The following is a 13,627-nucleotide window of genomic DNA, read 5'->3' on the forward strand; positions in this document are numbered from 1 at the left end:
GCCGTGGATAAAGTAACCTTTGCTTCCTTTGTGGATTTTCTCTGTGCAGAGAGGCTCAGGGCAGTTTCTGGGCAGCTTAAATTGAGTTTTGTAAATGTCAAGCCTCTCTGATCTCCCTGTTTGATTATGTTACGCTGACTGAATTCCTCCGTCAATTAGCTGATCTTTGGTTTACTTCCTGTCTCTCTCCTCCGTCTCTTCTTTTCCTTTCCTGTCTCGTACCCTTCCTTGAATCAAAGCCATTCTTACTAAAATGTTTGATTTCCTAAACATTAAGCACTTATCAGCAGAAAGGCTGTTTGATCACTGTCTGCAGAAAAGCTTAGTAGGCTCAAATGTTATGCCTTCACAAACAAAGGCCTGTGTTTTTTTTAATCCTGTTTCTATATTTTTTTACTTGTTGACCAGTTTGTGAATCACCACGGTGGCAGGCCCGATGTGGAGAGAGGTGTGGTCTTTCATGTTGTGCGTTTTTGTTTTTATGCGTGTGAAAAAATGTAGCGAGATCAGTGGTATGTGTAATTGCTGTTGCAGAAACGATGCCACTGTTGGCGGAATTAAAAATGCACAGCACTCCCTCGATATTTGCTGTGAGAATCTGAGTCGAACCGGCAACAAAGGCAGCTTAGCAGGAAGTTGCTTTGCGCGATTGTGGCTCGACAAAACGCACCCCTTTATGTCTCTTCCTCACGTTTACTCGAACCAGGTCCCCACTATACTGAACGCACTACAGAGGAGTGTACAGGCCGTCCTGGTGGGCAAGATTCAAATCCAGGACTGGTTCGGAAATGGCATCAAACGCGCCGCTCTGATGAACAAATGGATCCTGAAAGAGGTGACCATCGACGAAGACGAGCGCTGCCTTCTGCAGACGGACGGCTCCTTCCTGTATTTGCTCTGCAAGGACGGGCTCTACAAAGTTGGCTCCGGATACAGTGGCACCGTCAGGGTACGTTGACCTCCGAGCTGCACGTAGGCTCCGTCCAGTTATTGTTCTGGACGCCAGTGGTTTGCCGTTTGCTCACGTGTCGTCGATTCCTCGCAGGGCCACGTGTACAACTCCACATCTCGAATCAGGAATCGAAAGGAGAAAAGGTCGTGGCTAGGGTTCGCACAGGTATGTAGCGTAGTCCCCATCTGGCTTTAAGCTGAATTAAAAAAAAAGGTTTTAAAAGCATTTACTGCCTTTAAAGCCTTTTGTTTGTCACATATAGGATTCAAAGCTGTAGAATGATAAAAACTACAATTTGGAGTAAAAGAAAGAAAAGAAATCTAGCCTCTTGTTATTACTGTAATGTTAGCAAGAGTCAGCTGCCATTATCAGTCCCTTTTTTTGTGTTTGTGTTGTGTCCTCAGGGGTACTTGCTGTACCGGGACACGAGCAACCACAGCATGTCGGCCATCAAGATCAACCCTGAGACCCTGGAACAAGAGGGCGGCGTCACCATGCCCGGTACTGAGAAAAAAAAAAACCCTCCTTCATCAGTAAAAACCTAATGGAGGTCGAGTAAAGCAAAATAACACAAGATTGGCTTTGTCTCTCTCTGCAGGTCAACATTCAGACGGACAGAACATCGTCTTTACAGATGGAGAGTACATCAACCAGATTGCAGCCTGCAAAGACGTAAGTATTTATTTGTTCCCGCGAAAGACTTGGCATTAAAATGTTACAGTTTTATATTTTTAGGCTCTTAATAAGATGAATTGATGAGATGAGGTGAATGCTTCTTGGCTGTAATATGTGCTTTCCCGGTCTTAAAAATCCTAAGGCGGTTAAATTCCCTGTGACGATTTTTAGGCATCTGACTCTCGTGTTTAAAGGTCCGGACTGAGCCACCCTGAACATTATCATAGCTATCATAGCAAACTATTGGCAATCAAATTCCTCTCGCTTACACAACGCTGTTTCTAAGTGTTGTGGTGCTCGCTCTTTCCAGTTTATCGAAGCTTCTGACACGCAGCGTTTATGTGCTCCACCGCCTCCTGGGTCAGCCGGGACGCATTTCTCACATTCTACAAATACTGATCGGGGCCTGTAACCGTTTTCGTGCTCAAGACTGGAAGCATCTGCGTGCGTGCGTGTTGTTAAAATACAAAAATCAGCACAAGATGGTGGCCCGGCAGTCTTGTCTAAACAGCGAGTGTGACGTTTTCACAATCAGCAAATCTATAATGCTTTCAGGAGATCGTTAACTTGTAAACGTGGTATGAATCATGTTTTCAAATGAGCAAACTCACCTCTTGTAACCACCTTTTTTGTTACTGAAATGAAGGTTAGTTGCTCCTCTGAACTTGCTCTCTGAAGCACATCTGCGTCTCTCTGAAGCCGCGGATCCCCCCTCTCGTCACCAGCTGTGCCACAGAGGGAGGTGGAGCCGTGTCTGCTCATACGTGTGTGTGTTATGTGTGTGTGTGTGCGTGGGTGTGGCGACGAGGGCAGCGTCACCACATGTGGGTATTCTCCAGAGACCGCAATCTCACGAGCAGTTATCTGCATAATGGGAGTAATGGAGGGGATTATGTGAAATCTATAGTTTTACTTGGCTAATCAAGGGGTGGAGCGCTGGTTGTGGGGGTGTATTTGCCCATACTTTACATTCTCTTTTGAAATCCCAGTTGTTGTTTTTTCTTGATGCCATTTTTTTGTTTTCTTCTCTGTAACCCCTGCAATCTGACCCACTTGCATTTTTAGCAGTAGTATCATTTTATGCAATCATTGTGCCAAAATGCTGTTGGCTCAAAAATATTCAACATGTGTGTATAGATTTTGGGATATTAAGACACAACGGGCTTCAACAAAACGCTCAGAAAGCTATACTAGATGTAGATCTACAACTGATTAATTAGTGGAGTCGACTCCATTCAGGATGTCCGACCTCAGCAAACGTTGCTATAAGCGAGCCAATTTTACAGATACTGAGCTAAAATTCAGTGTGGTAGAAGTACTTAGGCATCCCAACATGTACTGTACTCCGAATGGTAACAGATCGCACAGGAGCTTTGTTTAAAACTTTGGCATGGAGGACGGTGGGCAATGCTTGTATTTTATTTTATTCTTTTTGAACCTATGGATGTTTTGTGAAAATGTCACTGACTCCACAGCAGATTTCCTCAATAAAATACATCACATTATATCATAAATGCAGGCAGTTGGTTATATTTAAAAAAATACTGTCAGGGCTTATGCTAATATATAAAGAAGAGACAAGTATTCTTTTTAAATCAGATGCATTCTGTATTTAATTGATTCTAAATGTCGAATTTTGTGCCTGCGCCCTTCCAGGACGGTTTTGTTGTGCGGATCTACACCATGAGTTCAGACCCGGCCCTGCAGCAGGAACTGCAGCTGAAGCTGGCGAGGAAATGTCTGCACGCCTGTGGCATTTCTCTCTTTGACCTTGAAAAGGATCTGCACATTATCAGTAAGTGATGCCAAAATGTGTAAATATTAGTGGCTGTCGTACGGTGCCGCGCATCCGCAGCAGGTTCCTTGTGTCGTACGTGTGTAAAAGGTTGAAAAACGCCTTTTTAAAAATACCCCGAGGATCAAGAACGGCGTACTCGCCAACCTCTGCTTCTAAACGGCGTCTTGTTTTTCCAGGCACGGGCTTTGATGAAGAGGCAGCATTGATTGGAGCAGGCAGGGAGTTTGCTCTGATGAAAACCGCCTCAGGAAAGGTGAGTGGTTGGTTTTCTGAAACATTTACCTACAATGAAAGTTAGTGCTGCTGAAACGGATAAACTGAACAGCGAAGCACAAGCGCTTTGATCTTGTTAATGATTAACTAGGCACCGCAGAGATTAAACAGGTCAGAGTGCAAAAGGCTTAATATAGATTGTTTTTCTGCACCTTTTTTCCATCTACAGTGACCACTCCAAGCGCTTAGTTTGTGACATCAGTAAGCTCCTAACCAGGGTGGAATCAGATTGTTTTTAGGGTTTTCAGACATCTAAAGTTCCTAATAAAATAGGCTCTAAATAAAACAGGATTAAGACGCTGTTCTCCAAGCTGTCTTCTTGTCTCTCACTCTGCACACTGAGATCAAGAAGCTCATAACTTAAATAAGTATTTAACTCCAGCTGGTCTTGACCCTTGTAATTTATTTAGTAGACACAGTCACTGCTTTATTGTGCTGCTCCGTTGAAGTGGATATTTGACATAGTTTGGACAATGGCTGTACAAGAAGTGAATGCTAACTATGCCGATGGTTCGGGGTGTGTTTCAGGGTGTGGTTGTTTGTGCATTCACTGGAGGTGTGGTGCCGTTCTTTTAAAGATAGCAGCCCAGGGTCGTTGCCTGCTGCACATTTTGTGTCTGTGGAAAGGAGCTCACCTTTTCTGCAGATTACCCTAACCCCGACTGGCTGGATGTGCAAAAAAAAAAAAAAGAGTTGCAGCTGAGCTGTGTTGTGTCTCCGTTTCACCGTTTGGACTTGACATAATACCAGCTGTGTAATATTACTGACAAATATTAAAAGTCATAGTTAGGACTTATTTTCTTCCTTTTTTTGGGGGGGGGGAATGTGAAATTTTGTTTAAAAATCCCTGATTGGAAGTAAACAAACAAACAAACAAACAGGGCTGTGTGCTGCAGAGTTTGTATTTGTATTTTTAGAAGCTCTTCTGTTTAAAGGCTGAAAACCAAAGATTTTGTTCAGACTGACATTAAGTTCCCTTTTTCAAGAGTTAACTTTTAGAACAGTGAAAATTCTGCCACAACATGGAAATAAATTGATTTTGTCCTGTGGCAAGCATATTTAATAGTTCACTTGCATTTTACCAGCATGTTGTTGTTTTAATTATTCTGTTTATATATGTTTGACCAGCTTTCTTATTTTTATTTTTTATTTTTGTCAGATCTACTACACAGGAAAATACCAAAGCCTGGGAATAAAGCAGGGTGGCCCGTCGGCAGGAAAGTGGGTGGAACTGCCCATCACAAAGTCTCCTAAGATTGGTCAGTTCTCAGTCGGCCATGATGGTTCTCACGCCCTCCTCGTAGCGGAGGACGGAGGCGTTTTCTTCACCGGCTCTGCCAGCAAAGGAGAAGACGGGGAGTCCAGTACGACATCTTTTTTCCCCCACTTACTTATTGGACGTTTTTTAAAATGTTGAATTCACCAAATCTCAGTTGCTGATCTGTAAGAGGACATCTTTTTTTTTTTTTTTTTTCAGCTAAAAGTCGCAGACAGCCCAAACCATACAAGCCCAAGAAGATAATCAAATTAGAGACGAAGACAGCCGTGTACACAGCATGCAACAACGGCAGCAGCAGCATCGTTACCAAGGATGGAGAGCTCTACATGTTCGGCAAAGACGCTATTTATAGTGACAGCACCTGTAAGTTGACAGGACAGTTTGAGCTTTCAGGTCCAGAAAGCTTTTTTTTTTTTTTTTAATTTCAGTATGTTTTGATCATATACAGCCATTTTTATGAAGACAAAATTGACATGTGCTTCTCTTTGGGGAAAAAAAAACAATAATTATACCTACATTCTGTGTCTCCACAGGCCAGGTAACAGACCTCAAAGGTCACTTTGTCACTCAGGTTGCCATGGGTAAGGCTCACACGTGTGTCCTGACCAAGAATGGGGAGGTGTGGACATTTGGGGTCAACAACAAGGGCCAGTGTGGCAGAGACACTGGAGCCATGAGCCAGGCAGGAAAAGGTGAGCACAAACACTCCAAGGAACACGATATTGTTGTTTATCCTTATTTGCATACCCAATTATTATGCTGTTCACAGTCTAAGTGCTCTCTTGTTTTTATTTACATGTTTTGCAGCGTTTGGCGTCGAAAACATGGCCACAGCCATGGATGAGGACTTGGAGGATGAGCTGGAGGAGAAGGAGGAGAAGAGCATGATGTGCCAGCCAGGCATGCACAAGTGGAAGCTGGACCAGTGTATGGTCTGCACTGTGTGTGGAGACTGCACCGGCTACGGTGCCAGCTGTGTCAGCAGTGGACGACCCGACAGAGTACCAGGAGGGTAAGCGCCAACAACGGGAACTGGAAGTCTTTAGTGTTCATTAGATGACGTGATAAAACAAAAAGCTCATTTCACTGATGGGAAGATGTCTACTTTTGGGTTGAATTCTTTAAATAATTGATCATCTTACTTTTGTTTCTTGTGTGTGTGTATTCTTTTGTCTCCCAGTATCTGTGGTTGTGGGTCCGGAGAGTCCGGCTGCTCGGCGTGTGGTTGTTGCAAAGCCTGTGCCAGGGAGCTTGATGGCCAGGAGGCCAGGCAGAGAGGTATCTTTGACGCTGTGAAGGAGATGATTCCACTGGATCTGCTGCTAGGTATTTGCCTACTAACAACTTTTGACTTTAAGCCTTGTTGTTATTCTGTGTCCACAACAACATGCAGTATGTAACATGCAGGTATTTCAAAGTACACATGCTATTTTGGTTCATGCTTGTGTAGCAATACAACAAGCAAAACGCAGCGGCTGTAGGTAGGGACGTAGAGGTGGCATGTTTCAGTAAGAATGGATGGATACTTATTTTTCATTTTCAGTTCATGTGTGAAAGTTCTTGTTCTAGGTAGAAGCATAGAAATGTAACTTGTAGTAAAAACAGTCTGGTAAAACTAAGCTCACATGTGTAGCAGAGAATGCGTAGATTTATCGCTTCACTTCATTGTTATGTGGATGCTGCCTTTCCAGAATAGTTGAGTCTCATCTGGGTGGAGCAGCGCTGCACTGTGAGCACACAGCACCACACATCTGCAGCTAAAAGCACTTAGTCCAGTTTTCTGTTGTACAATAATAGTAATAAGAAAATGCCTAGAAAGATCTGCCAGTGGATGTTTATGGAATTACATCAATGTTAACCTCGTTCAGTTTTAATTCTAATGGAAAATCTAAGAGAAACCATAGCTGTTTAAAAAAAAAAAGTGTGCATGAAGACAGTGTTTCATTAGCCTCTGCAATCCTAAATCTTCAGCATAAACAAAACGTCCTTCTCTGATAAGAAAAGTGGTTGTTGTGTTATTCTGCGTGATTTATGCAACATTCCATCGGGGGGAAAACAAAGTGGACAGCCGTGTTTAACGGCACAGGGCTCCAAACGGTCTTAAATTAGAGGTTGTCGTTCTTATTATCATACATACGCTTTCATTTAAAAACACCAGCGAATCACTTTGAATACTTAAATGAATCTTCATCCCAGGAATGAAGGTGAAACTCTCGATGCATTTATTCGTGGCGGCTCCTGCGCCTTCCTCGAACACAGGCTTTTATTTTCCGTCCTTTTTGCTCTGCTCTTTAATCCCCACACCCAGTTTTTGTGAATCACTTAAATTTCTTACAAATCCCTTGCATGTGTAAAATCGAATCTACACGTGTTTGTTGGATTTCCCACAACTGGTTGAAATAAAGCACAAGCAGCGCATCTGTCCGAGCTACGCCGGCACACTGCTAACGCCACACGCATCACGCCGCCTTGCTGCGTTTGCTCGCACGCCGCGCCTCACGCTCCTGGCGCCGTTTAGTCACCGTTACGAGACTTTTTCTGCACAGAGCCGTCGCTCCTCCATCACGCCGCTCCGCCACTCATTGACATTTGTCTTGTTCTGTTCTGCTCTGCTCTGCTTCATCCTCCCTCCCCTCCCTCCTTCATCCTGTTTGGGCGGCCTGTACCTGCGGCCTTTTTATGTTTTCAGCTGTGCCTGTCCCTCCCCCTCCAGGCGTGAACATCGAGGAGCACATTCAGATCCGTCAGGAGGAGAAGCGGCAGAGAATCAACCGTCGCCATAGGTTGGAGGAGGGCAGAGGTATGGGCCAAAAGCTAGAGAGAATATGTTTTGGGGAGAACTTTTCTTTTATCTAGAGTTAGAATATGTTCGGCGAGCTCCTTGACGTAGTCTCAATTGTGACAGATGTAACAAAAAGAGTGAAATTACAAACAATATGTTCCTCCCTTTTTTAGTTTCAGTTTACATTCAGGTGTGAGCTTGTGTCTTGTGACCTCCCTGTTGCTTGTCTCCAGTGTGTGTATGTATATATTGTTGTGATGTAGTATTATCATGTATTCTTTCCCATTTGTGAGCATTGTGCATGCATGTGAAAGTTTTTTTCTCCCCCAGGCCCCCTTGTTTTTCCTGGTCCCATTTTTATGAACCAGCGTGAGCAGGCCCTAGCCAGAATAAGACCCCTTCAGGCACTAAGGCTTAAACGGGACAAGCACAAAGGTACTATGGTCTTCACTAATTCAGTGGGTGCAGAGACGCCCCTTTGACCCATCTCCTAATCTGGCTGTCCCGTCCACCTCCTCTCTCACTCTGTGACAGAAGGACTTTTATGTCTTCACCAGGTCTCATGGTAACAAGCGAATGACTGTACAGTTATTAGATCAAGTAGAAACAACTATTCACCTTCACATAAAAATAAATCTTAAACATTGGGTTTGTTTTGCTAGCTCCTCTCCTGGTTTAGGGAGCTTTAATTTGAAGGGCAGGGTGCTTGCTCTGACCTCTGTTATTTGCAGACATGAGTAGAAATCAATGACCAGGGGCTAACTGGATCACCACTCCGGTAGCAGCTTGTTTGTTGCTTTATAGATGCAGCTGCAGCTTCACAGCCAGGCAAAAATAGGGACATCTGGGAGAGAAAGCATTGATAATTGAGAAGTTTTTCAACTGGCTCAAGAGGTGGAATTGCTAATTTAAAAAAAATAAAATTATAAATGGGGAACTTTATCAAAACCACAAAAGGAAGTGAAATATTTTAGCTGTCTTATTGTTGTTTTAAAATGACACAGGTGGAATGACGCTTCTCATTTGATCAGGTAGACTGAGACAACCAACGCACGTCCTATAATTTTACATAAACAAACACGGAGCTTATCCGGTTGAGAATACAGTGACAGACTAAACCCTTGTACGAAAGCGTAAAGATATAAAATCAGCTTTTATAGCGTTTGATCACACTTTTTTAGAGTTTGGCTAAAGTCGGCTTATAAAGAGGCCTCAGCCATGTTTCTACAAGGCTTCTGCCCACTCAGGCAAAACCTCAACTCATAACTATGAATCCAAATTATCTTTTTTAAGAGAAAACAACATATGATTTCTAATAAACACCTTTTCTTTCCTGTCTAAAATGATCAGGGTTATCATAAAATACAAACAGCTTCTTATGATAAAATGATATGATATTAACCAGAAAGAATTATGATTCTCCTATCAGAAAATGTCAAAGTCATTATATTATAAAAGCATGTTTGTAACATGATTTTAACTCTCATTCACTGTCCGAATGCCCTCAGCAGCTGGTGGTGGTCAGATGTAGCTGAGTGGTGCATTATTTATTGTTTGGACCTGATTTTTGATCCTTAGTTTTCTTGACTTTGAAGCCCTGTTGGGTATCTACTGAGCTTACATATTCTTCGTATTTTCTGATGACGGCTATTAAGAATAAATGACTTATTTTTATGTGTCGCTGCAAACAATCCAGCGCACTGAAGCTGCACAATAGGTGCACTGTTTTGAGCATCTTTTTCTATTTTCTATTTACATTTGCATCGGTGACTGACATGACTAGAAGCTGAAAAACATGCAAAAAGATGGAACAACCCTAAAAAAACCATCATGTACCCTGGAGACTTGGTTCCGGCACTGCTCTGGTCGGATTTGCAGAGGGTTGTGATTTTTACAGACCCAGTCAGGACTCGATTTTTAGACCAATTTTAGCCTCCCCATCCATCTCCACCCGCTGCTCGACTCCTTCCTTCTGAGGTCAGTGATCAAAGACGCACACCCCACCAAAGAGAGCGGGGTGACAGGGTGGAGTGAACTGTGGCTGGTTTCACGTCCTACACCTGAATGCAGCGAACAGGGCTTTGCCAAAAGTTGATATATATATATATATTTTTGGTTGCTTGCAATTTCTTTCATTTATTTGTAATGTTAGGAATTTTAAAAAGCTGAATTTGGGTCCTTAAAAGTCTCTATTGTGCTCTATTTTACAAGTTAGTATAAACCAGACTTCTGATTTATCATTAAGCAAAAGTGAATGTTTGGAAAAAAAATGTCTTTGCAAAGCACAAACAAAAACCTTTCTGCTGCAGAGGTGTTAATCCCTCCTTTCCGTTCCAGCATGTTTTCCTGTTTCTCCTTGTTTCCTGTCGAGTCCTCACTTTCCCTCCAGCGCTGTGTTTCTCAGGCCTGTGCAGGGACACCCACCTCGGTTGTCTGAAGCCGCCCGAAACGCTTCTTTCTCTGCGCCTTCGGCACTCAAACCGTACTGAACTTATCCCTTGCCTCGTAGATGGCAGCAGCGAGCGCGGAGAGAAGGATGCCAGCAAAATCACCACCTATCCTCCGGGGGCTGTGAGATTCGACTGCGAGCTGCGAGCCGTTCAAGTCAGCTGCGGTTTTCACCACTCGGGTAGGTTCTTCTCCCTCGTGGCGGCTGCTGCCCGTTCACCTGAATATTTAGCTTTTATCTGTGAAGTTTGGCAGCAAGTTGGAAGTAGGTAAAAATAAAATGAGAGGGGACTGTTTAAAAGTGCATACACAGGAAGTGTCAGTCATGGTGGTGTTGCTTCTCAGTGGTGTTGATGGAGAACGGAGACGTCTACACGTTCGGTTACGGCCAGCATGGACAGCTTGGACATGGAGATGTCAACTCCAGGTACTCCATCTGTTTTCGGAACTCATTGTTTTACATTTTCAAGTAAAATTGATTTTATAGTTCATAAAATGTAAAAAGTTTTGGAAAATCAAATAGAACATCATTAACTTTTTCACAGAGGAAACTGTGGAAGAAAACAGACAGATTTAAATGTAAAGGGTTCTGTCAGACTTAAAGATGGATAACCCACACACACCTGTCTTAAATTAACGGTTCGATCTTCCAGGGGCTCTCCGACTCTGGTGCAGGCTCTTCCGGGTCCAAGCGTCCAGGTTACAGCGGGCAGTAACCACACCGCGGTTCTCCTCATGGACGGACAGGTCTTCACATTCGGCAGCTTCTCGGTGAGAAAATATTTCACTGTAAATACCAGCAATTGCCTTTTCAGTGAGTGCGCAGTTCTTTTTATTGTTAACCCTAATTGTTGCCCGCTTACCTTCCAGAAAGGACAGCTGGGAAGGCCCATCTTGGACATGCCCTACTGGAATGCCAAGCCGTCGCCTATGCCCAACATTGGTGCCAAATACGGACGGAAGGCTACGTGGATCGGTGCCAACGGAGACCAGACGTTCCTGCGGATCGATGAGGCTCTCATTAACTCCCATGTCCTTGCCACTTCGGAGATCTTTGCCAGCAAGCACATCATCGGGCTTGTGCCCTCCTCTGTGTCTGAACCCCCTCCGTTTAAATGCCTGCTCATCAACAAAATGGACGGAAGCTGCAGAACCTTCAATGACTCTGAGCAGGAAGACCTGCAGGGGTTTGGCCTTTGTCTGGACCCTGTTTACGATGTCATATGGAGGTAAATGACAAGACTGTGGAGGAAATGCCTTTTTTTTTCCCAGAACATCTAAATAAATATTAAATACATTTATCTCCTTGAAGAAATATCACAGTTTCTTTCAAATTTCTACCTGCTTTTAGGTTCCTGCCAGCCTCTAGAGAGATGTGGTGCTACAATGCAGTGATAGCTGATGCCAGGGTGCCGTCTGCTACAGATCTACAGGCCCGATGCAGCATCCTCAGCCCAGAACTCGCACTGCCCTCAGGATCACAAGCAACCACCACTCGCTCCCATGGAGCCCTGCACATCCTCGGTAATGCCTCATACACCATCAGAGGGTCTATGTGCCTCATCCAGTAGATTAAGTTATGAATATTATTTAGGTTTGTTAGTGTAGTTTGTAGGATTTTCCAGTAATGATTGGATCAGGAGCAATTCACCATTTCAGTTTGCAGAATTGTAGAATTAGTTAAATTTGAGCTTTGTAGATTTCTTACACTGCAAGTAAGAAACTGAGTGTTTTAATCCAGATGATTGAGTTTTATTACTCGTCTAACCTTTTGTCTGAATATCCTTCTTACTTTAGTTTAAGAACTTGGGATTTATGAGCTGTGGAGGAAATTCATTTGATCCCAACTACCTAAATATTATGTGAATAACGTAATAGCATTTTTTTAATGACGTAGACCCCATGGGCTTTCCTTTTAGGTTGCCTGGATACATTAGCAGCCATGCAGGAGCTAAAAATGGGTGTAACAAGTGCAGAAGAAGAAACCCAGGCAGTGATGAAGGTCTACTCGAAGGAGGACTACAGTGTTGTCAACCGCTTTGAGAGTAAGACTTTGGACTTCATGCACGCTTTAAAGGAGTGGAAGATATATGTGGCTATTATGTCTAAATAACAAAATTATATTAAGCTTGTTTAATCTGTTAAGTAAAACAATCAGTCTTTATGTGCATAATTTAATTCACACAAGCTTATTTTTGCTTAATGAACAGCCTAATATAAGCATCATAATAGATGAATAATGATATTTCTTTGTTGCCTTCATATTCTGCTGATTTCATGTGTTTATAGGTCATGGTGGCGGTTGGGGCTACTCGGCCCACTCTGTGGAGGCCATCCGCTTCTGTGCCGATGCAGACATCTTACTGGGTGGGTTGGGCCTGTTCGGTGGACGAGGGGAGTACACCGCCAAGATCAAGGTGACAAATCCTTGAACAGATTTTCAACAAAGACACCACATCGCTCATTCTCTTTTCTCATTAAATACCATAAAACTGTAAGGTTTACTTTCTTTGCACAAGAATTTATATTTTATTTCTTCAACACGTGTTGCTTGAAAGGTTCTCCGCAGATACATCTTTACTCTTCTTTGCTTGAATAGTTTTGATTGTAGCTGTTTTTGTACGTCTGGAATGAATGTTGTGCAGCTTTTTGAGCTGGGGCCCGACGGAGGCGACCACGAGACGGACGGTGATCTGCTCGCTGAGACTGATGTCCTGGCCTACGACTGCGCAGCCAGGTATGGCAGAAACATTACTCTTTTGCACCAAAAAATACACATTTTTGTCAGTTTGCTGCCATTTTAGCAAAAAACAAAACAAAAAAGAAATCCATACCAATATGACCTCCATGTGATTGATGGTCCTGTTTGTTTTCAGGGAGAAGTATGCCATGATGTTTGATGAGCCGGTGCTGCTGCAGCTCGGCTGGTGGTACGTGGCGTGGGCCCGAGTGTCTGGTCCCAGCAGTGACTGCGGTTCCCATGGACAGGCGACCATCACAACCGATGATGGGTAAATCTCATTTTCTATCCGAATAACAAATTGTTGCATATATATACATACATGTGTGTATATATAAATATTTAGTGTTTGACATTTGCTTTTTCTGTTTTTAGTGTGGTCTTTCAGTTCAAAAGCTCTAAGAAGTCAAACAACGGTACAGATGTTAACGCTGGTCAGATACCTCAACTACTCTACAGGCACGTCAAGTTCTCTCCATTTGCTCTAAAGCGATCCAAGCTATATTGTGCTTACAGGGTTATCAGGTAAATATATATATATTTTTTACATTAGGCTTCCTTCAAATGACGGCAATGCATCGAAAGGAAAACAGCAGAGCAGTGAACCGGTCCACATCCTGAAGCGCTCCTTCGCTCGTTCGGTTTCAGTGGTGAGTACTGTCAGTGTTTTTTTATAATTG

At 43.3% G+C, this 13,627-nt stretch overlaps 1 protein-coding gene and 1 long non-coding RNA gene across 13 annotated transcripts in view; one reads left to right on the plus strand and one right to left on the minus strand.

Moving 5' to 3' along the window:
* Positions 1 to 2,389, minus strand: part of LOC119617088 — a 5,257-nt gene extending 2,868 nt beyond the window's left edge. For both annotated transcript variants that reach the window (XR_005233269.1, XR_005233268.1), the window contains exon 1: positions 2,239 to 2,389. This is a non-coding gene — a long non-coding RNA (uncharacterized LOC119617088). The remainder of the gene's footprint in view (positions 1 to 2,238) is intronic.
* The window catches only part of mycbp2 (MYC binding protein 2), a 58,129-nt gene that overhangs the window by 14,113 nt on the left and 30,389 nt on the right, over positions 1 to 13,627 (plus strand). For 7 of the 11 annotated variants that reach the window (XM_037975957.1, XM_037975961.1, XM_037975963.1 and 4 more), the window contains exons 6-29: positions 707 to 949; positions 1,046 to 1,117; positions 1,357 to 1,453; positions 1,551 to 1,624; positions 3,284 to 3,422; positions 3,602 to 3,678; positions 4,858 to 5,062; positions 5,176 to 5,340; positions 5,511 to 5,669; positions 5,785 to 5,989; positions 6,158 to 6,303; positions 7,667 to 7,777; positions 8,090 to 8,194; positions 10,269 to 10,388; positions 10,553 to 10,634; positions 10,861 to 10,978; positions 11,078 to 11,436; positions 11,559 to 11,731; positions 12,127 to 12,252; positions 12,497 to 12,624; positions 12,853 to 12,944; positions 13,084 to 13,218; positions 13,323 to 13,406; positions 13,501 to 13,597. In XM_037975957.1, the coding sequence (XP_037831885.1) occupies positions 707 to 949; positions 1,046 to 1,117; positions 1,357 to 1,453; positions 1,551 to 1,624; positions 3,284 to 3,422; positions 3,602 to 3,678; positions 4,858 to 5,062; positions 5,176 to 5,340; positions 5,511 to 5,669; positions 5,785 to 5,989; positions 6,158 to 6,303; positions 7,667 to 7,777; positions 8,090 to 8,194; positions 10,269 to 10,388; positions 10,553 to 10,634; positions 10,861 to 10,978; positions 11,078 to 11,436; positions 11,559 to 11,731; positions 12,127 to 12,252; positions 12,497 to 12,624; positions 12,853 to 12,944; positions 13,084 to 13,218; positions 13,323 to 13,406; positions 13,501 to 13,597 (3,312 nt within the window). The remainder of the gene's footprint in view (positions 1 to 706; positions 950 to 1,045; positions 1,118 to 1,356; positions 1,454 to 1,550; positions 1,625 to 3,283; positions 3,423 to 3,601; positions 3,679 to 4,857; positions 5,063 to 5,175; positions 5,341 to 5,510; positions 5,670 to 5,784; positions 5,990 to 6,157; positions 6,304 to 7,666; positions 7,778 to 8,089; positions 8,195 to 10,268; positions 10,389 to 10,552; positions 10,635 to 10,860; positions 10,979 to 11,077; positions 11,437 to 11,558; positions 11,732 to 12,126; positions 12,253 to 12,496; positions 12,625 to 12,852; positions 12,945 to 13,083; positions 13,219 to 13,322; positions 13,407 to 13,500; positions 13,598 to 13,627) is intronic. The other 4 variants (XM_037975959.1, XM_017410227.3, XM_037975960.1 and 1 more) reach the window with 3 other exon arrangements.

Source organism: Kryptolebias marmoratus, linkage group LG6 (assembly GCF_001649575.2).
Source record: "Kryptolebias marmoratus isolate JLee-2015 linkage group LG6, ASM164957v2, whole genome shotgun sequence".
Lineage (NCBI taxonomy): Eukaryota > Metazoa > Chordata > Actinopteri > Cyprinodontiformes > Rivulidae > Kryptolebias > Kryptolebias marmoratus.